Source organism: Salmo salar, chromosome ssa20 (genome assembly GCF_905237065.1).
Source record: "Salmo salar chromosome ssa20, Ssal_v3.1, whole genome shotgun sequence".
Taxonomy (NCBI): domain Eukaryota; kingdom Metazoa; phylum Chordata; class Actinopteri; order Salmoniformes; family Salmonidae; genus Salmo; species Salmo salar.
Genome location: NC_059461.1, coordinates 29,920,049 through 29,945,441, shown reverse-complemented (window position 1 = coordinate 29,945,441; position 25,393 = coordinate 29,920,049). Strand labels below are relative to the sequence as shown.

The 25,393-nt window shown below is 43.7% G+C and overlaps 1 protein-coding gene across 3 annotated transcripts; it reads right to left on the bottom strand.

Annotated features, from left to right (window-relative positions):
- Positions 1-333: 333 nt before the first annotated feature.
- LOC106580282 (leucyl and cystinyl aminopeptidase) lies at positions 334-25,387 on the bottom strand. 3 transcript variants are annotated; one of them, XM_014161112.2, is made up of 23 exons: positions 25,294-25,387; positions 25,037-25,177; positions 18,286-18,380; positions 17,969-18,162; positions 17,700-17,811; positions 12,885-13,142; positions 12,484-12,674; positions 12,166-12,304; positions 11,807-11,941; positions 11,539-11,659; positions 11,078-11,229; positions 10,752-10,865; positions 10,534-10,671; positions 10,299-10,430; positions 8,685-8,845; positions 8,314-8,402; positions 6,699-6,882; positions 6,134-6,290; positions 5,831-6,015; positions 5,503-5,664; positions 4,842-4,982; positions 3,965-4,046; positions 334-3,868 (listed from the first exon to the last, which is right to left on the bottom strand). In XM_014161112.2, the coding sequence occupies exons 2-23, from the start codon at positions 25,056-25,058 to the stop codon at positions 3,737-3,739; spliced, it is 3,096 nt and encodes a 1,031-aa protein (XP_014016587.1). In that variant the 5' UTR covers positions 25,059-25,177; positions 25,294-25,387; the 3' UTR covers positions 334-3,736. The 3 variants fall into 3 exon arrangements, with proteins under 3 accessions (XP_014016587.1, XP_014016586.1, XP_014016589.1); XM_014161111.2 differs by having other exon boundaries at positions 25,037-25,374; XM_014161114.2 differs by lacking the exons at positions 334-3,868; positions 3,965-4,046; positions 4,842-4,982 and having other exon boundaries at positions 5,827-6,015; positions 25,037-25,375.
- Positions 25,388-25,393: the final 6 nt, after the last annotated feature.

Sequence of the window (25,393 nt, the reverse complement as noted above, 5' to 3'; positions counted from 1 at the left end):
CATATTTCGTAGTGGAAACCCCAAACGGATGCTTCAGTTATTCGTCCAGTGAAACATCTGTCTCATTGTTATATCTGTGCTAGCTCTGTATACTCTACATTACCTTTATATCAATCAAATGTATTTATAAAGCCCTTCTTACATCAGCTGATGTCACAAAGTGCTGTACAGAAACCCAGCCTAAAACCCCAAAACAGCAAGCAATGCAGGTGTAGAAGCACGGTGGCTAGGAAAAACTCCCTAGATAGGCAGTACATTTGGATAAGCCTCAAGCGAACACTTTTACTGCTGAACACAAACCACGCTTAGTACACAAATACAGAACAGCGAAAGTCCAGAAAAAACATTTTATTCGTCTTTTTTTCATGACATGAAGAGCCTGACAATATTCAGCATCATTCAACCCCAGTGCAAAACAGTTTAAAATGATGAGCAACATTCGCGGTGGGCTTGGCATAGGAATACACTGACAATTCTGCACCAAAGATAGATTTCATAATAGACATATCATAACGGCCAATATGACCTGGCTGTTCCAATGTTTTCAACATGACATCACAACATTCAAAGTGAGAAGTAAACCCTCCTTCAGATTGAGACAGTACCAAACAGGAGACATGGCTACAGACATCTGAGGCTTTAGATTAGAAGAGAAGCAACAGTAGAAGCTCAGATATTCATTTGTCATGTTGTTATGTAATAGAAGAGCTCCTTCAGGACATTCAGTGGTTGCCAACATTTGAGCCAATGCTGCTGCAGCAGAGAGGAGGTAGTTACCCCTAGACCAGTGGAGGCTGCTGAGGAGGACGGCTCAAAATAATTGTTGGTATGAAGGAATTGGAATGGAAGCTGTGTTTGATGCATTTGATACCATTATTCTGCTCCAGCCATTACCACAAGCCCGTCCTCCCCAATTAACTGTGGCCTAGACACTGATCCAAGGTCAGTTTTATATTTGGTTAAGGTCTGAATGTTGTGTAACTGATCCTAGATCTGTTCCTACAGGGAACTTCTACCCAGAGTCAGACGGGAGGCTGATACAATCATCTTCCACACAGAGTAAAAAAACAACAGGGCTACCATAGACAACGGAGTACCATAGAGATCGCACATAGTGAGACAACGTAACCTAGCCCACTAAGCTAGGCTAACCAATGACAGAAGACTGTTGGACTACAGACACAGCTAAAACTGCACTACCCAGGTCTACAGACACAACGCTCTTAGGTCACTCACTCAACTCCTTAAATGGAAAAGACAGAAACAAAATCAGGCAACCCTGTACTTTAAAAACATACATTGGTATTTTTAAAGAAGTTGTTGATTTCATTATTACCACCACTTAGATTGAAAAGAACCATGATGCAGCCACCCAACCCTAATAAGGATCTACTGTTAGCTGTGTTTCATATAAGATCCTGAGCCCTTGAAGTGACCCCACATTCATCAGTATACATTGTTCTTCTTTGCAGAATTGTCAGTGTATTCCAAGCCCACCGCGATTGTTGCTCATCATTTTTAAAAACAAAACCATTAAAAGCCTTTGACCAGGACTCTTACGTCTGAGGCATCACACTGTACACACCGAATATACAACCAAAACCAAACATCAAAAACGAACTAAAAAATCTGCAAGCACAGAAAACATGAGCAAAAAGCAACGTAAGGATAGCAGTAGCATTTACACAATAATTACATCTTCACAAGCATTGCGAGAGAGTGAAATATCTGTACACAGATTGCCTCGTACGCAAAGGAAAAGTGGAAAAGCGGTCTTAACTATACTCCTTCAATCTGAATAAAGCTAGACAGCAGGCCAGTTACATTCCTGTTTATCTAACAATGGTTCCAGTATGACATTAACTGTCAAAATGTAACAATGAAAGTTACGTCAACAGAAGTGCTGGGGGGTTTAGTTCACCCAACAACGTTTACACCAGGGGTGCTCAAACTTTTGGGCTTGGTGTACCAAAATATAATCTGAGTGATGAGCTGCGGGCCGAACAAAGAAATCATTTATTTAGAAATATAAAAAAGGTAAACAATAGCTTTTTAGGATCTTGAAACATGAATCAAATCGTAGCCATATAACTTGACACCTAACAACACATTCTGATTACCAATATTTTAAAGCAGATTTTCAGCAATTTCACATGACTAATTACATGTGATTGTACACATTCTTCCATGGGATGGTGAGACATTTTTCCACGTTTAATGCTAATTCCCTGCAGTTCTACACATTTTGCTATGGCTTATGCCATGTTCCTATGATATCCGCGAGAATGATTAACAAATCAAATGGAGGGCCCCCTGGAGGTCAGGGCCCCTGGGCACGTGCCTTGGGTTCCCAGTCAGTAATTCGGCCATGATTACTGCAAGGTTTAGATAGCTGGCTAGACTAACTTACCTAGCAATCGATGTTAGCTGACATGGGCTAACTGATTGACTGTCAGTGACTGACATAACAAGAGGAAAACTACTGATGCACTACCAAATGTATTCTACGTTGTGTATTCTACTATGCTATCTCCTAACAGTAAGTTGTGAACCCGACTGACTTCCTAAAAAAAGTGGTCCTAGTGGTCCTTGCAGGCCAAACCAAACGTTGTCCCCTGGTTTATACCAACAGACCAAAACACTTCTTGAGGTCTAACAGACCCACAGTGGTGGAAATGTGGTAGAGTTTAACTTTGGGAACATCTAAACCAGGGGTCTCAAACTCATTTTGCCCTGAGAGCCGCATTCAGTCTTTAAAAACAAATATATTTAAAAAGTTCCAAAATCGGCAAAAAAAAAACTTGTCCTCTATCCATCATTTTGATCATTTTTGATGCTCCCTGACTGTCTAGTTTTCATTTCGGTGATTATTAGCGAGCTGGACAGTCAATAAACGGTAGAAATATAGCGCCATTAGCATTTTTACACAGTTTCAATTTGGTTTTAGTCATTTTTAGTCCCACATTTTTTGGGGGGGACACCACTGATCTAAACAGTAAGGTATTTTCCTTCAACATATACACGTTCTGGCTGTAGCCTGCTGAGCGTGCCTACTGTACACGGTCACCTAACCCCTTTGTATTGTGTGTCAGCTCTGTAGCCTTACTCTGGCCTTCAACAGACATTCTCCCATCTCCCCCTCTTCCCCCAGACAGTAGGACAGTCATGTGGAGGCTGGAGTCGGGGCTGGGGCCTGAAAGAGCACAATTATTCACTGAGCAATGAGAGTTTCACAGGTGACGCATATTGATGACATGTTGCCAGCGCTGATTACACAGCATGTTCTCTTCCTGTATTCCTTGTCCTTCTTTCTCAGGTGGATGCTACACATATGTGCACTAGGGGGTGGTGGAAGGGGTGAGTTGCCTCCATACAATGTGAAGCACGTTGAGTTTGAAAGAAAAGACACTCTGCTGTGTGTCCAGGCATGCTGTTGTGATGAAAGTGGTGTGAAGGTTTGGTCGACAGCATAGAGAGAGAGGAGTTAGAGTCCGACTGATACGGGGTCAGATACAATCTCTAGAGCAACCCTGAGCTGGCTACTACAACTCATAGGACACCCTGTTCCCTATATAGTGAACTACTCTTGACCATAGTGAAAAATAAAGTAGTCACTATATGGGGAATATGATGTCATTTGAGACACAAGCCCTACTATAGTGCAAACACTCCTGTTGCCATGCCAACATGGCCCCCGGAGCAGGTTGCTGGGAGCGACAGTTGCCAAGCGGCCATGTTAGAGCCAGATTCTGAGTGTTGGGAGGTTCCTGTCCATCCAGAGCTGGTTCAGTCTGATGGTCTCTAAAGCCTCCTGGACGCTACGCATCTGAGAGCCCCGCTCCTTCAGACTGGAGAAGAAACCCTGGACCTACACACACACAGTTGACATGAGAGAAGACCAACACGCACTAGGTATCTGATACACATGATATAGAGTCGGCATGGTTCTGAGGTGTAAGCTCACCTCCTCCAGGTGTGTCTGAGTGGAGAACTGGGAGGTGGTGGACTTGATGATGCTTTGGATGGGATAGGACCCCACTGGGAACCTACACACACACACACACACACACACATAAAATCAAAAACAGGCCATTTCTTCACAACAGCCAATAGAAACAGGCCACTTCTCCACAAGAGCCAATCGGAACAGGCCAGGATCCACAAGAGCCAATCAAAATAGGCTAGGCTCCAAAACAGCCAATTCGAAACAGGCCCACTGATATCAATTGGGAAACTATTGTTTTTGGGTCCATTGTTCTGTAGGTTGATGCTGTAAGTATGTAAATGTGCACCTACTATACCAAACATAGGAACACCTTCCTAATATTGAGTTGCACCCCTTTTTGCCCTCAGAACAGCCTACATTAGTCAGGACATGGACTCTACAAGGTGTCGGAAGCGTTCCACAGGGATGCTGGCCCATGTTGACTCCAATGCTTCCCACAGTTGTGTGTACTCGGATGGATGTCCTTTGGGTGGTGGACCATTCTTGATACACACAGGAAACTGTTGAGCGTGAAAACCCCAGCAGCGTAGCAGTTCTTGCCACAAACCGGTGCCTGGCACCTACTACCAAACCCCGTTCAAAGACGCTTAAATATTTTGTCTTGCCCATTCACCCTCTTAAATGGCACACATACACAATCCATGTCTCAAGGCTTAAAAATCCTTCTTTAACCTGTCTCCTCCCCTTCATCTACACGTATTGAAGTGGATTTAACAAGTGACATTAAAAAGGGATCATAGCTTTCACCTGGTCAATCTGTCATGGAACGAGCAGGTGTTTTTAATGTTTTGTACACTCAGTGTATAATTGATCTTATTCATAAGGTGGCACTCACTTCTCTATGATCTTGTCCCAGTTCTCTTTGACAAAGTCCCAAACGAACAAGTGGCCAGCGAAGCCGTCGCTCATGGTGCTGATGACCAATGGCAGCTCCTGGGTCTGGATAATCCCTCCCTCGAGCCCTGTGCTCAGAATCCTGAAGGAGGAAGTGTTTAGAGTGATGCAGAGACACACACCATAAGCCTCTACAAACATATCTGGGCACAGCTTGGGCACATCTGACATTTTAGTCATTTAGCAGACACTCTTATCCAGAGCGACATAGTTAGTCCATTCATCCTAAGATAGCTAGGTGGGACAACCACATATCTCAGTCATAGTAAGTGCACTTTTTCCCCAATAAAGTAGCTATCAGCAAAGTCAGATCTAGTAAGGGGGCAAAAAGTGAAGTGCGAATGTTAGTTCACGAAAGCCTCGGGCATGAGGAGGGGGTGCGAGAAGAGGGGGGAGGGTATTTAAAATACTCCTTGAAGAGGTAGGGTTTCAGATGTTTTCAGGAAGATGGGAAGGGACTCTTCTGTCCTAGCTTCAGGGGGAAGATCAGCTTGAGTACAGCTGTATGTCTCTCTGCACAAACTCTGGGTAGAGGTTAGTTGGCCAGTTAATCTGTCTGTAAATTGATTGATTAAGTACTGTGGACCCACACTCTCCCTTACCATACGATGCTTTGTGGGTCCTGTGTGGAGGCCAGGGCCTGCAGTATCTTGCGTTTCTCAGAGTCATACGTGGTGGAACTGTAGGCCTCCATGAGAGAAAGCCATCCGAGGTTAGACTGGGCTGCTACAGAGAACACCACTCGCTGCAGATCACCTGGGATCCTGGAGGAGACAGAGCACCACAAGATCACTATAGAATAGATATCTAGCTTTACTACTGATGAAGACCATGGCGGCCAACAAATCTAAAAGTATATATATTTTTTAAACCAGCAAAAGTATATATTCTTATATATAAACTCTAAAGTCAATTGGTGTGTGTACCTACTGTTTGGTTTGGTTGGAGTTGGTCCACTGGTCGTAGAGGGCCGTGGCCTGGTCAGTACAGTTCTGCCGTCCCAGACTACAGGCCATCTCTAGCAGGGCTGACCTCAGCTCCTGTCTGGACACACTCTCCTCCTCTCCCCAGTCCTGACTGTCCATCAGCTGGCCAAAATGACCCCAAATGTACGCCTGAAACACACATTACAAAGTGAAAGCACAGTCAGTGTGTCCCAAATGGTGGGACTAGGCTCCAAAACAAGGTACCTGACAATCTAGTGTGTATGTGTGTATGTATGCATGCATTTACCTTCATGCGGGCCACCAGTGTTTGCTCCTGTCTCTTGTCCAGTAGTCTGTAGACAGAGCTGAGCTGTGATAGGGCCTCTGTCAGAGGAGCAGTCTCAGTCTCATTGGTGGCATAGTCCAACAAATTTAAAACTTGACGGAAGGATACACGACCCAGCCTGATGAGGGGGAGAGAAAAATAGACAATAGATCTGAATGAATTCTGTCTATTTGTGTCTGTTGTCTGTGGAGCAAAAATACAGACATTCACGCAATCGTACAAGTCCAGGCAGAGTATTAAGACAGGCCTCCAATTATTATATATATATTTTTTAAAGTGGTCATTGCTGTTAAAAATAATGTGTTCTCAGTCATCCTACCTGGTAAAATGAGGTTAAAAATAGATGAATCTATGTATAATCTAGTTCTAACCTTATTTTACCAGGTAGGTTGACTGAGAACATTATTTTTTACAGCATCGACCACATAAAAAAAATAATGAATTGAGTCTTTCTGAGAGACAGACATCCATCTCCCAGCTACTATTATCATTAGCGTACTATGCCGCAGCACAAACACACACTGACCTGGACAGGGAGAAGATGTTGTGTATGAGTGAAGCGCGGTCGTGGGCTGTGAGTGTGTTGATATCAGTCTTAAGAGCGTCTATGAGAGTGGTCCAGCCCTCGTCTCCATAGTGAACTATATAGAAGCCCGTGTTCATGTAGTTCAACTTCAGCCACTTCACACTGTCCGACACATTCAGAGTCGCTAAGTGGAAACACATAATGCACTTAGACACATGGTTATGCTTTTACCTAGAACCTCAGCGCATACAACCAGCAGGCTACTATATACAGGGCCTTCGGAAAGTATTCAGACCCCTTGACTTTTTACACATTTTGTTACGTTAAGCCTTATTCTAAAATGGATTATTACATGTTTTATTAAATCCTCAGCAGTCTACACACAATACCCCATAATGACAAAGCGAAAACATTCTTAAATTGAAGATGTTTGGAACCACCAAGTCTCTTCCTAGAGCTGGCCGTCCAGCCAAACTGAGAAATCCGGGGAGAAGGGCCTTGGTCAAGGAGGTGACCATGAACCTGATGGTCACGCTGACAGAGCTCTAGAGTTCCTCTGCGGAGATGCGAAAACCTTCCAGAAGGACAACCATCTCTGCAGCACTCCAACAATCAGGCCTTTATGGTAGAGTGGCTAGATGGAAGCCACTCCTCAGTAAAAGGCACGACAGCCCACTTGGAGTTTACCAAAAGGCACCTAAAGACTCTCAGACAATGAGAAACAAGATTCTCTGGTCTGATGAAACCAAGATTGAACTCTTCGCCCTTGATGCCATACGTCACGTCTGGAGGAAACCTGGCACCATCCCAATGGTGAAGCATGGTGGTGGCAGCATCATGGTGTGGGGATATTTTTCAGTGGCAGGGACTGGCAGACTTGTCAGGATCGAGGCAAAGATGAACGGAGCAAAGTACTGAGAGATCCTTGATGAAAACCGCTCCAGAGCTCTTAGGACCTCAGACTGGAGTGAAGGTTCATCTTCCAACAAGACAACAACCCTAAGCACACAACCAAGACAATGCAGGAGTGGCTTCGGGACAAGTCTCTGAATGTCCTTGAGTGGCCCAGCCAGAGCCCGGACTTGAACCAGATCTAACATCTCTGGAGAGACCTGAAAATAGCTGTGCAGCAACGCTCCCCATTCAACCTGACAGAGCTTGAGAGAATATGCAGAGAAGAATGGGAGAAACTCCCCAAATATAGGTGTTCTAAGCTTGTAGCGTCATACCCAAGACTCAATGCTGTAATCGCTGCCAAAGGTGCTTCAACAAAGTACTGAGTAAAGGGTCTGAATACTTATGCAAATATGATATTTCATTTTTTTATTTTTTTATAAATTGGCAACAATTTTGTTTTTGCTTTGTCATTATGGTGTATTGTGTGTAGCTTGACGAGGGGAAAAAAACAATAAACAGTAACGTAACAAAATGTGGAAAAAGTCAAGGGGTCTGAATACTTTCCGAATGCACTGTATATATCACAAGCAATTAAAATCATAAAGGCTTGCTTGTCCTGAATTGGACAATTAATGAAGTTAGTCAAGCTCACTGACAACTACAGAGCTGAATGTACAGAGTTTTACCGGTCTTATTATTTTCCTGTCTTATTATTTACCTGTCTTATTTCTCAGCATGAAGATCTGTCTGCAGGAAGGGGCAGAGCTACAGCTGTCATTCACATACGTCACGGGGATATGCCACAGGCTGAGGAGAACACAAAGAAAGGTTGGTGTGAATGTGTGTGTGTGAGAGAGAGAGAGTGTGTGTGAGAGAGAGTGTGTGCGTGAATGTGTGAGAGCGTGTGTGTGTATGTGTGAGAGTGTGTATGTGTGAGAGAGTGTGTGTGTGTATGTGTGAGAGTGTGTGTGTATGTGTGAGAGAGTGTGTGTATGTGTGAGAGTGTGTGTATGTGTGAGTGTGTGTGTGTGTGTGTGTGTGTGTGTGTGTGTGTGTGTGTGTGTGTGTGTGTGTGTGTGCATGTCTCACCTAGAGGTGTGTGTGGTGTTGTCTGCGGAGAGCAGGAAGTGTTCCTGTGTGAGCGTCACGTGACCACCCTTGCGGCTAACAGTGACTAATGGGAAGCCTTTTTGCAGCGTCCATGTTCTCATCATGTCTGACACATTCTCCTGCTGGGGAAGCACCTGGGCCTGGAGCATCCAGAACCAACAATCATCAATAATAAATACAAAGAATCTACTCATTTGACTACTCATCACCATGGGAGAGAGATGGAGTATCAACATCAGTAGTACTAATACAACAGACAAGACACCCCCACTTAATACAACAGACAAGACACCCCCACTTAACACAACAGACAAGACACCCCCACTTAACACAACAGACAAGACACCCCCACGTAACACAACAGACAAGACACCCCCACGTAACACAACAGACAAGACACCCCCACGTAACACAACAGACAAGACACCCCAACGTAACACAACAGACAAGACACCCCCACTTAACACAACAGACAAGACACCCCCACTTAACACAACAGACAAGACACCCCCACTTAACACAACAGACAAGACACCCCCACGTAATACAACAGACAAGACACCCCCACTTAATACAACAGACAAGACACCCCCACTTAATACAACAGACAAGACACCCCCACTTAATACAACAGACAAGACACCCCCACGTAATACAACAGACAAGACACCCCCACGTAATACAACAGACAAGACACCCCCACGAAACACAACAGACAAGACACCCCCACTTAACACAACAGACAAGACACCCCCACTTAACACAACAGACAAGACACCCCCACTTAACACAACAGACAAGACACCCCCACTTAACACAACAGACAAGACACCCCCACTTAACACAACAGACAAGACACCCCACTTAACACAACAGACAAGACACCCCCACTTAACACAACAGACAAGACACCCCCACTTAACACAACAGACAAGACACCCCCACTTAACACAACAGACAAGACACCCCCACTTAACACAACAGACAAGACACCCCCACTTAACACAACAGACAAGACACCCCCACGTAACACAACAGACAAGACACCCCCACGTAACACAACAGACAAGACACCCCCACGTAACACAACAGACAAGACACCCCCACTTAATACAACAGACAAGACACCCCCACTTAATACAACAGACAAGACACCCCCACTTAATACAACAGACAAGACACCCCCACGTAATACAACAGACAAGACACCCCCACTTAATACAACAGACAAGACACCCCCACTTAACACAACAGACAAGACACCCCCACTTAACACAACAGACAAGACACCCCCACTTAACACAACAGACAAGACACCCCCACGTAACACAACAGACAAGACACCCCCACGAAACACAACAGACAAGACACCCCCACGTAATACAACAGACAAGACACCCCCACGTAATACAACAGACAAGACACCCCCACGTAATACAACAGACAAGACACCCCCACGTAAAGAACAGACAGGGTGACCGTTGTGAAAAGAGGAAGGATATGGCGCCAGATTTTACAGCCGCAAAATAAGGAACCTGTGAAAATAACTCATCAGGAAACGGAAAAAGAGTGTCTCAGACAGACCACAGCTACCTGGGTGAGACTGTTCCAGAGGTCTTCAGTAACAGTGTTAGAGCCTCTGTAGGTATCCAGGTATTTCATGAGTCCTTCCTTGAACTGACCGTCTGGCAGAGTGGTGTTCAACATCAGCAGGAGGGAAGCACCCTACAGACACACACGGACAGACAGACACTACAGCACCAATATCCTTCACTCTACTAATCAATTAACTTTTAAGCACATTTGTGAGTAAAGCTCGAGACTGTACCTTCTCATAGGTGACAGAGTCAAACATCTCAGACACCTGCTCAGGTGTGGTCACCTGGGACGACACTGACACTGGGTGGGAGGAGTTCAGAGAATCTTTGGCCATAGCCTTAAAGCGTACCCCCAGGAACACATTGCCCTGGAGACGGAAGACAGATCATCAATCCACTGTTATCTAAACCTACACAGAACCTGCATGTGTGACGTGGTGCTGCTTACTAGGTCCAGCTGTGGGAACTCTGTCATTAGGGACATGTACTGCCAGTAGGTGGCGAAGCCTTCGTTCAGCCACAGATCATTCCACCAACGCATCGTCACCAGGTTCCCAAACCACTGACACACAACATCACAGCGGAATTAGAACAGTTTTATGACCGCTTTATAACACTATCATAATGAGCATTACAGCACTGTTATAGCAACTGCATAAAACAGCAGCGCTTTCTAACCAAACATCAAAACAGCATTAAGACTGAGATACATACACATATGTTCCATCACCTTGTAGTAGCCTACACACACACACACACCAGACAAACACACACCTGGTGAGCGAGCTCGTGGGCTACGACGTTAGCGATGAGTTGTTTGTCAAGAGGAGAGGACTGGTTTCCCACCAGCAGGCTGGTCTCTCTAAAGGTGATCAGACCCCAGTTCTCCATCGCTCCCGCCAGAAAGTCTGGGATAGCAACCAGGTCTGGAGGAGGTGGAGAGAAGGAAGGAAGAGTAGAGAGAGAGGGACGGACGGAAAGGTAGAGGGGTAAATACCAAGGCATATTTTGTGTCTCATTATCGAAAACATTACACTTTTCTCTCACACATTTTCAAAATGAATCTTCTGGCCTTCATACTACAGTGCATTCAGAAAGTATTCAGAACCCTTGACTTTTTCCACATTTTGTTACATTACAGCCTTAATCTAAAATTGACTTAAAAGAAAAATCCCTAATCAATGAGTTTATTGTGTGAGGGCTGAGTGTCTGTGTGTTTCTGTGTCACCTCTCACCTAGTTTCCTCAGAGGGTAGTTGATTTTAAAGAAGGTGTTGTAGAAGTGCAGCAGCTTGGAGGCTGTGTCCAGAGCATAGTGTGTGTGTTCCTTCTTCTCTGGCACAGAGTACACTGACACCTAGAACACACACACACCATAGAAATGGAATAAATACAATAGATCCCAAAATAGGGGGATAGGCACAGAGTAGACAGTTGCATTCCAGTGTTTTGCAGGCCATAGAAATAGTATGACTAGATTGTGAGGCAGAGATTCTGTACGTACCAGTGTATTGGAGACGTTTCTAGTGATGCTGGTGAAGTTGGCTACGATGAAGGCCACCAGGTAGGTGCTCATATTAACAGCAGTCTGCTCAAACTCATCCTCCAATAGGCCGCTGGGTAATGTGGTCGTCTTAGCCTGGGGAACACAACAACAGCTATATTAACAGATTACTTAATCACTGGCATTCTTCATGTCAAGTGTCTCCAGTAATCACTTGATATCAACACATCTCGTATCTGATTTTGTAATGTATTGATGCATGTTTACCACTTAAACACACACTGGTGCAGGCAAACTCTCGAGCGCACACACACACACACACACACACACACACACACACACACACACACACACAGTACCTGGGGCATGTTGGACAGAGTGATGTATCCAGGCTCCCTTGTGATCCTGACCAGGAAAGTGGCTTTAAAGGCTGGCTCGTCAAAACAAGGGAAGGCCTTCCTGGCCGCCTGGGGCTCAAACTGGGTGGCAGCTAGGACCCTGAGGAGAGGGTGGCCAAAGTCACACACAGAGAGCGAGGAGCTGTAGTTTACTACGTCAACAAACATTGTCAGGTTTACACACTATTACACAATGCATCTCACTGCATTCACCCTGAGTTAAGATGTTATTTTCAGAGCAAACTTTAGTAAATCGTTTTTTAAAATAATTTTGCTTACCTCTTGGCTCCAGTCTTGTCATTGTAGGAGCTGTTATAGAAGCCGTCATAGGTGTGTGAGAGGCTGGCTGCGTAGTCCAACGTTAACACACACACCTGGCCTACCTTCAGATCCTCTGGGAAGCTGACAGCTATCTGCTGCCATGGTTTATACTCCAACACCTTCACCTCAACACTCTTACCCTCTCCAACCTGGAAGGGTTATAGTAAAAACAGCATTTAATAAGGTAAAACATCATCTAATAAAACATTATTGAGCAAGGGAAAACATAACTATCTTGGGAAAACATCATTATTGAGGTAAAACAATTTATCTTCACAGGGGAAGCTAGTCTGACAGTTACACATTCTCTTCATATTAATTTCGAGCAAATAGCAATGGCATGGCTGATCATAGGTTACCTGGAAGGTTGCCTTGGTGATAATGAGTTCAGAGCTGTGCAGAACTACGTGCTTGGTGTTGTGTAGTATTGTCATGTTGATGACAGTGCGGCCAGTGAAGGTCATGGAAGTCAGGTTAGGGGTCAAGGAGAGATCATAGTTCACAGGCCGTACACTGGCTGGGAGTCGGAGCTCATTCCAGGGAAACAGCTCCCCATTGGTGCTGTTAGGATAGGATGGCTCCATAGGAGTGGAGGAGTTAGCCTTACCACAGCCAGCCTGGGGAGAAAGAGGATCAACACAGTGAATATACACAGTTACTTCACAAAGTATTCACACACCTTGATTTTGTTGTGTTACAGCCACAATACCCCAGAATGTCAAAGTGAAATTATGTTTTTCAACATTTTTACAAATTAATTAAAAATTAAAGCTGAAATGTTTTGAGTCAATAAGTATTCAACAATGGCAAGTCTAAATAAGTTCGGGAGTAAACGTGCTTAGCAAGTCACATAATAAGATTCATGGACTCATTCTGTGTGAAATAGTGTTTAACATGATTGTTGAATGACTACCTCATCTCTGTATCCACACATACAATGATCTGTAAGGTCCCTCAGTCGAACAGTGAATTTCAAAAACAGATTCAACTACAAAGACCGGGGAGGATGTCCAATGCCTCGCAAAGGGCACCTACTGGTAGATGGGTAAAATAAAAAGAAGCAGACATTGAATATCCCTTTGAGCATGGTGAAGTTAATAATTACACTTTGGATGGTGTACATTACACCCAGTCACTACACAGATACAGGTGTCCTTCCTAACTCAGTTGCCAGAGAGAAAGGAAACCATGAGACCAATGATTTCACCATGAGACCAATGGTGACTTTATAAACAGGTACAGTGTTTACTGGCTGTGATCGGAGAAAACTGAGGATGGATCATTAACTTTGTAGTTACTCCACAATACTAACCTGAATTACAGAGTGAAAAGAAGGAAGCCTGAATAGAATAAAAATATTCTAAAACATGCATCCTAAGGCACAAAAATAAAAGTGCAAAAACGTGGCAAAGAAAGTAACTTCATGTCCAGAATACAAAGCATTATGTTTGGGGCAATTCCTACACATCACTGAGTACCACTCTTCATATTTTCAAGCATGGTGGTGGCTGCATCTTGTTATGGGTATGCTTGTCATCGGCAAGTACTAGGAAGTTTTTTGGGGATAAAAATAAACAGAATTGAGCACAGGCACAATCTTAAAGAAAAACCTGGTTCAGTCTGCTTTCCAACAGACACTGGGAGACAAATTCACCTTTCAGCAGGACAATAACCTAAAACAGAGTTTGAATAATTTGAAAATAATGTACAATCCAGGTGTGCAAAGCTCTTAGAGACTTACCCAGAAAGACTCACAGCTGTAATCACAGCCAAAGATGATTCTATCATGTATTAACTCAGTGGAGTAAATACTTAGGGAAATGTGATGTCTGTATTTCATTTGTGAGTAGATGCGTGAGAAATAATATATGTTAGAAATCAAATTATATTTATCACATGCGCCGAATACAACTGGTGTAGACTTGACAATGAAATGCTTGCTTACGAACATTTCCCAACAATGCAAAAATAATCCAAAATAAAATAGTAACTAACACAAAAATACACAAGAATGGAGCTATATACAGGGAGTACCAGTACCAGATCAATGTGGAGCTATATACAGGGAGTACCAGTACCAGATCAATGTGGAGCTATATACAGGGAGTACCAGTACCAGATCAATGTGGAGCTATATACAGGGAGTACCAGTACCAGATCAATGTGGAGCTATATACAGGGAGTACCAGTACCAGATCAATGTGGAGCTATATACAGGGAGTACCAGTACCAGATCAATGTGGAGCTATATACAGGGAGTACAATTACCAGATCAATGTGGAGCTATATACAGGGAGTACAATTACCAGATCAATGTGGAGCTATATACAGGGAGTACCATTACCAGATCAATGTGGAGCTATATACAGGGAGTACCAGTACCAGATCAATGTGGAGCTATATACAGGGAGTACCAGTACCAGATCAATGTGGAGCTATATACAGGGAGTACCAGTACCAGATCAATGTGGAGCTATATACAGGGAGTACCAGTACCAGATCAATGTGGAGCTATATACAGGGAGTACCAGTACCAGATCAATGTGGAGCTATATACAGGGAGTACCAGTACCAGATCAATGTGGAGCTATATACAGGGAGTACCAGTACCAGATCAATGTGGAGCTATATACAGGGAGTACCAGTACCAGATCAATGTGGAGCTATATACAGGGAGTACCAGTACCAGATCAATGTGGAGCTATATACAGGGAGTACCAGTACCAGATCAATGTGGAGCTATATACAGGGAATACCAGTACCAGATCAATGTGCAGCTATATACAGGGAGTACCAGTACCAGATCAATGTGGAGCTATATACAGGGAGTACCAGTACCAGATCAATGTGGAGCTATATACAGGGAGTACCAGTACCAGATCAATGTGGAGCTATATACAGGGAGTACCAGTACCAGATCAATGTGGAGCTATATACAGGGAGTACCAGTACCAGATCAATGTGGAGCTATATACAGGGAGTACCAGTACCAGATCAATGTGGAGCTATATACAGGGAGTACCAGTACCAGATCAATGTGGAGCTATATACAGGGAGTACCAGTACCAGATCAATGTGGAGCTATATACAGGGAGTACCAGTACCAGATCAATGTGGAGCTATATACAGGGAGTACCAGTACCAGATCAATGTGGAGCTATATACAGGGAGTACCAGTACCAGATCAATGTGGAGCTATATACAGGGAGTACCAGTACCAGATCAATGTGGAGCTATATACAGGGAGTACCAGTACCAGATCAATGTGGAGCTATATACAGGGAGTACCAGTACCAGATCAATGTGGAGCTATATACAGGGAGTACCAGTACCAGATCAATGTGGAGCTATATACAGGGAGCACCAGTACCAGATCAATGTGCAGAGGTATGAGGCAATTTAATGCATTTTAAATTCAGGCAGTAACACAACAAAATGTGGAATAAGTCAAGATGTATGAATACTTTCTGAAGGCACTGTATATACAGTTGAAGTCGGAAGTTTACATACACTTAGGTTGGAGTCATTAAAACTTGTTTTTCGACCACTCCACACATTTCTTGTTAACAAACTATAGTTTTGGCAAGTCGGTTAGGACATCTACCTTCTGCATGACACAAGTCATTTTTCCAACAATTGTTTACAGACAGATTATTTCACTTATAATTCACTGTATCACAATTCCTGTGGGTCAGAAGTTTACATACACTAAGTTGACTGTGCCTTTAAACAGCTTGGAAAACTCCAGAAAATGATATCATGGCTTTAGAAGCTTCTGATAGGCTAATTGACGTCATTTGAGTCAATTGGAGGTGTACCTGTGGATGTATTTCAAGGCCTACCTTCAAACTCAGTGCCTCTTTGCTTGACATCATGGGAAAATCAAAATAAATCAGCCAAGACCTCAGAAAAAAAATTGTAGACCTCGCAAGTTTGGTTCATCCTTGGGAGCAATTTCCAAATGCCTGAAGGTACCAACGTTCATCTGTACAATAGTACGCAAGTATAAACACCATGGCACCACCAGCCATCATACCGCTCAGGAAGGGGACGCATTCTGTCTCCTAGAGATGAACGTACTTTGGTGCGAAAAGTGCAAATCAATCCCAGAACAGCAGCAAAGGACCTTGTGAAGATGCTGGATGAAACAAGTAGAAAATAATCTATATCCACAGTAAAACGAGTCCTATATCGACATAACCTGAAAGGCCGCACAGCAAGGAAGAAGCCACAGCTTTAAAAATCGCCATAAAAAAGCCAGACTGTTTGAACTGCACATGGGGACAAAGATCGTTCTTTTTGGAGAAATGTCCTCTGGTCTGATGAAACAAAAATAGAACTGTTTGGCCATAATGACCATCGTTATGTTTGGAGGAAAAAGGGGGAGGCTTGGAACCCGAAGAACACCATCACAACCGTGAAGCACGGGGGTGGCAGCATCATGTTGTTGGGGTGCTTTGCTGCAGGAGGAACTGGTGCACTTCACAAAATAGATGGCGTCATGAGGGAGGAAAATTATGTGGATATATTGAAGCAACATCTCAAGACATCAGTCAGGAAGTTAAAGCTTGGTCGCAAATGGGTCTTCCAAATGGACATTGACCCCAAACATACTTCCAAAGTTGTGGCAAAATGGCTTAAGGACAACAAAGTCAAGGTATTGGAGTGGCCATCACAAAGCCCTGACCTCAATCCCATAGAAAATTTGTGGGCAGAACTGAAAAAGCATGTGCGAGCAAGGAGGCCTACAAACCTGACTCAGTTACACCAGCTCTGTCAGGTGGAATGGGACAAAATTCACCCAACTTATTGTGGGAAGCTTGTGGAATGTGTATGTAAACTTCTGACCCACTGAGAATGTGATGAAAGAAATAAAAGCTGAAAGAAATAATTCTCTCTACTATTATTCTGACATTTCACATTCTTAAAATAAAGTGGTGATCCTAACTGACCTAAGACAGGGATTGTTTACTAGGATTAAATGTCAGGAATTGTGAAAACTGAGTTTAAATGTATTTGGCTAAGGTGTATGTAAACTTCCGACTTCAACTGTATACACACACCATCTTTCCCTTTGGCACTGGTACCACTTCCCGTACCTGTGGAGGCCAATGCAGGAGCCACACACTTTTCACATACATAAACCCCCGACACTCCAACACACACACCCCTACCTTAGTGAAGGTACAGCCAGGCAGGAAGTAGAGAACCATCGCCATGGATGCGACCAGTACCAAAATGAACACGCCCACCACCAGCATACGAGCCGAGGGGCAGGAACATGACCTGGTCAAAAACCAAAAAACAGTATTTACGAATCTATAAATATAATATTTATCTTTAGTATTGTTTATATTATTGTTTTTAATTTACTGTAAAGTGTACTGGGATGTTTAAATTCACTTTAAATAAAGTTTGATTGGATTTGAAAAGTAAAAAGGACCTGGGTGGAGCCTGTCTGTTGTAAGGGGAGGAGCTAGGATTGTGGGTGGAGCTTCTGTTCATGAAGGACATGCCCAGTAGGCGGGCTGACGACTCATAGTCCTCCTCCTCATCGTCCAGGTCGTTCTCTCCCAGACCTCGCACCAGCAGACGGGAGCTACGGGGCTCGTAGACCACCTCATCTGGTTCCAACGCCTGGAGGAGGGAGGTGGAAGAGGGGGGACAATATGACCATCTGGAAAAAGTCCAACAGTTAGAAGAGACGGGACAACTGATGGGTGGATGGGTTAATGTCAGTGCTGTATAGTATGTAATTACCGGGAAGGCTGCAGAGTCTTTAGCCAGGTCCACCACGTCAGGTTCCTCCTCAAACATACTGTTCTCTATCATATTCCTGGGCAGGGACGCTCGCTCTGGTTACACACACAAACAAACAAAAAGGTTAATACACACACACACACACACGTTCAATAAAATGTGTGTGTGTGTGTGTGTGGCTCCATTTCTATTGATTATCCCATGTGGCTCTACAGACAAACGCTCAACTCTCTCTAATTCAATAATAACAGCAGTTGTGAAACTGTATAAAATGTCCCATTCTCTCCTGTAATAAGACCAAGTATTCTGAAGTCCCAGCGTGTGTCTGTGAATAGTGGGTGTACCGTGTAGGCTAAGTGAAGAGCTAGAACAAAGCCATCTCATACACCAAGTACGTTCGTTGCATTGTGTTTTCCATTGTGAGAAAGCGTGCGTGTTGGTAGGGCCTAGCTGCCTACACTAAGTGAACAAGAGAAAGCTAAATGAAGCCATCAGTTTCCCCTATCCCTTCCTGCAGCAGACAGAGTCCTGATTCAGAGGTCATGTGGTCTGCAGCACTGCAGCCAGTCTTGCTCCTAATAATATGGAGCTGAATAATAGGCCCATGTAAAAATACCCAGATCAAAAGAACCATAGCAACCTTATTAGACTCACACCAACCCGATAGACCTAATGCCATGTTAGAACAACTAGTATTAGTGTCAAATGAGGCTGTTCTATAAATGTTGTATATGTTATTCAGACTAAAATGACGACACCTCAAACTGAAACAGCAAGGGCTGTAGCGGAAGCTGAAACAGCAAGGGCTGTAGCGGAAACTGAAACCACAAGAGCTCTAGCTGAAGCTGCAACAGCAAGGGCTGTAGCGGAAGCTGCAGTGAAATGGAAAGTGTCAGCAGCAGCTCACCACACTTTTACTGTTTTCACCAAACATACACAGACTCAGAGCCACAGACATATATGTTTATCCTATAGCCTACAGCACTTAGCTAGAGACATGCAGACCTGAAGTTTGAGGCCAGTGCAGGGCATATAAGGCCAAGTAGGTGAAGCTGTGTTTGAGTGAAAACAACCTGACTGTCTGTCAGCTGAACAAGGCATAACCTCTGGACATTTCAGCTCCATACATAGGCCTACAGTGCACTCACAATGTCCAGGACAGGATTCCCCCATCAGTTAGGCTTTTCACGTAGGCCTTGTGCATTCTGAATTGCGGCAGGCTAGGCTAACGAAATAACATACTTGGAATATTTTTCAAATAGTCAATTAAGCTTTAATGAAAACGCCCCCCCACAGAGAAAGATGGCTGTGTCTATTGACTAGTAGTGTGTGTGAGTGTCTGTGTGTTCTAATCCGAAAAGACAGAAGTCCTTTATTTGCTGTAATAAAGCAGACAGCACAGAGCAGGAGAGTACAGTCAGTGCTACTGAGCCTACAGAAAGAACCTTCTGGTCCTTATCAGATTAAACACACACACACACACACACACACACACACACACACACACAGACGGGATAAGGAGCCCAATCAAATGTACAGGCCTGAACAAGTAACCAGTTGAGTGAGTTAAGAGGAAAATAAAATGATTGAGTTGTGTAGGATAAACTCAACTGTGACATAACGTAGCCTGCCTTCTTGGGTGTGTCACTTGCAGTTGTTAGTGTGTATGTTGCACAAGGCTCGGCGTGTCTCCAACAGCTCGATGTGCTTTTAGAACAGATAAACAAATGCACTACGCTAAAGCAGTCACAGACTGTAAATAACACTACACACAGCTTGGCCTAGGCTGGCCTGAGTAACCAGAACAAGAGGAGACAGCATCTTTGAGTAGCACAAAACTGTGAGCTACATATCCAATTCTGACTCATTTTATGAATGATTGTTGTTATTTACAGGAGATACATGTAACATTTCCACCTGCAACTAACACCAAATGTCTATTACATTTCGCAGGGATAGACACTAAGGTCTGAGAAAGGCACTGGCCCATGAGGCGAGTCAGAAGTATTTTTTGGGCCAAAGATTAAGATCTCTTGCCCAAAAATGCTATTTTCACCTACACACAGGAGAGGAACCAGAAAGACCAGACTACTGGAATTATTTGCATTTTGTTGTTATCAGTGAGTGATAGCAGTAGTAGCAAAGGAATAGAAATCCACAAGAGTAAAACATATTTTAGAACGCTGGTTAATACATGCACACATACAACGGCCCTCTGATGACGACTGGAAGAATAAAACACATCCAGTCCAAAACTCTAAGTTGTGTTTCCTCACTTTCCTGAGTAGTAGGGTTTAATATTTTCCTGGTATTTTACAAATGTTCCATCCATCCCGAGAATAAATCCCCTTTCACCCAGGATTTCTGGCCAAAATCGTTAGTGTCATTCTAAAGCATATAAACATGTCTGGATTTCATTAGAGCTTTGATCGGCATGAAAATTCAAGTCTGATGCTACCTGAGCAATTCATTAAAGACCTTTTTGATCCCTACATTAAATACATTTTATGATCCCTACATTAAATACATTTTATGAGCCCAAGCGATTGTGCCGTTATCGAATATATTTTATGATATATAGGCTACCACACATTACGCACAACAGAAAAACATTAAAGCCCATAGATGTAGCTAATAAATTAAACAAGTTCCAGGAGGCTAATCTTTTTTAGTCTGGACTATACTACTTTACTGTATTGTTCTGTATTACGAACTGGAATTACGCACCTCGTTCAGACCATGATGCTGGGAGAGAACATGTGATGCTGGTACAGGATATGCAGCCTACAAAGTTACAATTATAGGCTCACGAATATGATTAGAATTTTGAAATATAATAGGGCCTATTTAAAAAAAATTTTAAGTATTAGTAGCTGACATACACTACCGGTCAAAAGTTTGGGGTCACTTAGAAAGGTCCTTGTTTTTTAAATAAAAGCTCATTTTTTGTCCATTAAAATAACATCAAATTGATCAGAAATACAGTGTAGACATTGTTAATGTTGTAAATGACTATTGTGGCTGGAAACAGCAGATTTTTTATGGATATCTACATAGGCGTACAGAGACCCATTATCAACAACCATCACTCCTGTGTTCCAATGGCATGTTGTGTTAGCTAATCCAAGTTTATTATTTTAAAAGGCTAATTGATCATTAGAAACCCTTTTGCAATTATGTTAACACAGCTGAAAACTGTCGTACTGATTAAAGAAGCAAAACAACTGGCCTTATTTAGACTAGTTGTGTATCTGGAGCATCAGCATTTGTGGAGTCGATTACAGGCTCAAAATGGCCAGAAACAAAGACCTTTCTTCTGAAACTCGTCAGTCTATTCTTGTTCTGAGAAATGAAGGCAATTTCATGCGAGAAATTGCCAAGAAACTGAAGATCTCGTACAACGCTGTGTACTACTCCCTTCACAGAACAGCGGAAACTGTCTCTAACCAGAACAGAAAGAGGAGTGGGAGGCCCCGGTGCATAACTGAGCAAGAGGACAAGTACATTAGAGTGTCTAGTTTGAGAAACAGACGCCTCACAAGTCCTCAACGGGAAGCTTCATTAAATAGTACCCGCAAAACACCAGTCTCAACGTCAACAGTGAAGAGGCGACTCCGGGATGCTGGCCTTCTAGGCAGAGTTACAAGGAAAAAGCGATATCTCACACTGGCCAATAAAAAGAAAAGATTACGATGGGCAAAAGAACACAGACATTGGACTGGAAGGCCAGCATCCCAGAGCCGCCTCTTCACTGTTGACGTTGAGACGGGTACTATTTAATGCAGTACTGAATCACTTCATTAGATATATCTATTGTTCCCTGGACAGCAAATAGATGGCGTTATAGCGGAGATGTTTAGCAGAAAGGCTGAAATGGACGCGACTGCTCAGCTACAGCGACTGACATATCAGTTTGTTACTAGCTAATTTTGCACTCTGGTCGACATGGATCGATTGTAAAAAATACATGTAAATCTATTGACAATGAAAATGAGGGGGAAGAGCTGAAGAACAACGTGACAGCTTTGAACAAACAACCACCGGAAAATCAGGAAGATGATGGCGAGGAAATGTAGCTAGCTAATGTGGCTCCGGTGGCTAAACGAAGGATACGATCGATTCAAGAACACAGAAAGTTCCAAGAGAAATGGACAGACAATTTTTTTTGTACAGCATGGTGGGACTAGCTCACTTTGTCTTATTTGCCAGAAGGCAGTCAATTGTTTTAAACGAGCAAATTTAGAGCGACATTTCCAGTCACACCACGACAAAACATATCTGCCACAAAGCAACCTCAGAAACAACAAAATAGCGCTACTCAAAGGACAAAAACAAATAAACAGATCTAACACTGTTGCAGAGAAAATGACAGAGGCAACATATGAGATTGCTAGGATACTCGCAAGAAACAAGGCGGCCTTCACAGACACGGCAATGTAAAATAATGTTTTTTGGCCTCAGCCTAAATATTGTATGCTGATTTCACAAACAAGGAGGCTATTTTAAAGCAAATTAAGGGACTGCAACTCTGCAAGAGAGAGGATATTCCCGAATTTGTTATGTTTCATTCATCAGGAAGAACTTGTGGCTAAACTCAAAGTGTGACGTACTGTGACGTACAGAATTTGATGCAGCAAGTCGTGCGCGTGGTGAACATTATTATTGCGAGGGCACCGAATCACCGGCACTTCTGCCAGTTGCTAGAGGAAAACCAGACAGACTACTGCGACATGATATTTTACAATGAGGTGATATGGCTGTCTGGTGGCAGAGTTTTGGAAAGATTTTTCCTCAAATCCGTGAATTTGTTGCAAGCAAGGGCAGAGAGGAGCCCGAGCTGGATGATCCACAGTGGATATTAAAGCTGGCTTTTTGAACTGACTTCACCTGAACAATGAATCCCCAACTCCAAGGGAAAGCTAAAACTCCAGGCAAAATGCTGCGTGTGGTCACAGCATTTCAAAATAAAATCACCACACGGTTCATACCTGACAAGACTATTTCTTAATTTCCCAGTCACCACATCCAACCCAGACATACTAAAACATTTTAGCTATGATGCATTGGTGCATGTGTTGGAAGAGTTGGAGTCAAGATTCAAGGATAACTTCATTGAGAACCCCTTTCGTGTGCCAGTGTCATCTCTGACCCAGTCATCACAGCCCTCTGTCCTGACCGTGCTGGACTAGAGAGTGAGATAGTGTCATCTCAGCCCTCTGTCCTGACCGTGCTGGACTAGAGAGTGAGATAGTGTCATCTCTGACCCCAGTCATCACAGCCCTCTGTCCTGACCGTGCTGGACTAGAGAGTGAGATAGTGTCATCACAGCTCTCTGTCCTGACTGTGCTGGACTAGAGAGTGAGATAGTGTCATCACAGCCCTCTGTCCTGACTGTGCTGGACTAGAGAGTGAGATAGTGTCATCTCTGACCCCAGTCATCACAGCCCTCTGTCCTGACCGTGCTGGACTAGAGAGTGAGATAGTGTCATCTCTGACCCAGTCATCACAGCCCTCTGTCCTGACCGTGCTGGACTAGAGAGTGAGATAGTGTCATCACAGCCCTCTGTCCTGACCGTGCTGGACTAGAGAGTGAGATAGTGTCATCTCTGACCCAGTCATCACAGCCCTCTGTCCTGACCGTGCTGGACTAGAGAGTGAGATAGTGTCATCTCTGACCCAGTCATCACAGCCCTCTGTCCTGACCGTGCTGGACTAGAGAGTGAGATAGTGTCATCTCTGACCCCAGTCATCACAGCCCTCTGTCCTGACCGTGCTGGACTAGAGAGTGAGATAGTGTCATCACAGCCCTCTGTCCTGACCGTGCTGGACTAGAGAGTGAGATAGTGGAGCTGCAGGCAAATGACAAAGCAAGGTGAACTAAGATCAGATGTTTCTGGAGCCTTGTGTCAGACTCATAGTATCCACTTCTGAAGCAGTGTGTGCAAAGGGTGACCATTTTTGTCAGCACTTATTCATGTGAAGCAACATTTTCAACAATGAATATTGTGAAATAAAAACAGAAAAACAGACTGGCCAATGCACACCTGGTTTGCCTCACAAGGATGGCAACAGACTATACATTTAGAATGAATTCAGTCAAGGAGCAGAAGGGACATTTTCAGTCATCCAACATATGGGTCTTATACATGTGATGTTGCCCATTTGGTGTGTGTATGTATATATGTACATGTGCTCTATTGCTCTCAATTGATAATATTGGAATTAGAAGTACAACAAATTAAAGACGTATGCAGCCCTCTGAATGATTGTCTCAACCCCAAGTAGCCCCCTTACAAAAAATAGTGAGTAACACTGCTTTAATGGGTTAAATAAAATAGGCCCACGGCTGAAAAGAGTCAAAAGTTACCCTGACCTCAGCCCGACTGGGGAATGTCCCCAAGTGAATGTCACACTGAGAACTAAAGCTACAGATCACAGTCTACTCAGGCAAACTCTGTCAGAGATACACTGGCTATTTTAATTTAGCTGTATTCCAAGGCCAGGCGTAGCTATCCATGTTTCTATCAGCTAACGTACCCATCATTACAAGTGTATGAATGCTGATTAGTTCGTACCAAAACTGCTGCCTGGCTATCAAGAGCCTGACACTTGTTGACTTGGAACGTTATGTAGGTAACCGTCCGCAAGCTAAAATGCTAGTTAGCTAACTAACTAACTAACGTTACTACAGAAATTGTGGCTGGCTGGAAAGTATGGGGAGCAGCTAGGTAGCGTCATCATTATTCCTTACCACTGTCAAATGGGTCCTCCATGACAAGATATCTGAAAGAGCCGAGCTGTCCTCACTTCACTGATAATAACAGCACGCCGCAGGTCAGCCCGGATCAGTCCACTGTGTAGCTGCAGTCTGTGGGCTAACTTGGCTAGCTAGCTGCCACACACACGGTTTGTTATTAGCGTGTGCGATCAAATGAATTAAATATGATCAATCATCCAAACGATATTCTGTCACCAAACTATTCGCCATGCATTTAAATAACTGCTTACTTCCTTCCTTCCTTCGTCTCCGCCCGACAATGACTGTAGGGAAGAGAGGCCCAACTCGACGGGAAATCTGTCTCCCTCCAGCAGGTAGCGTTGTTTCGCC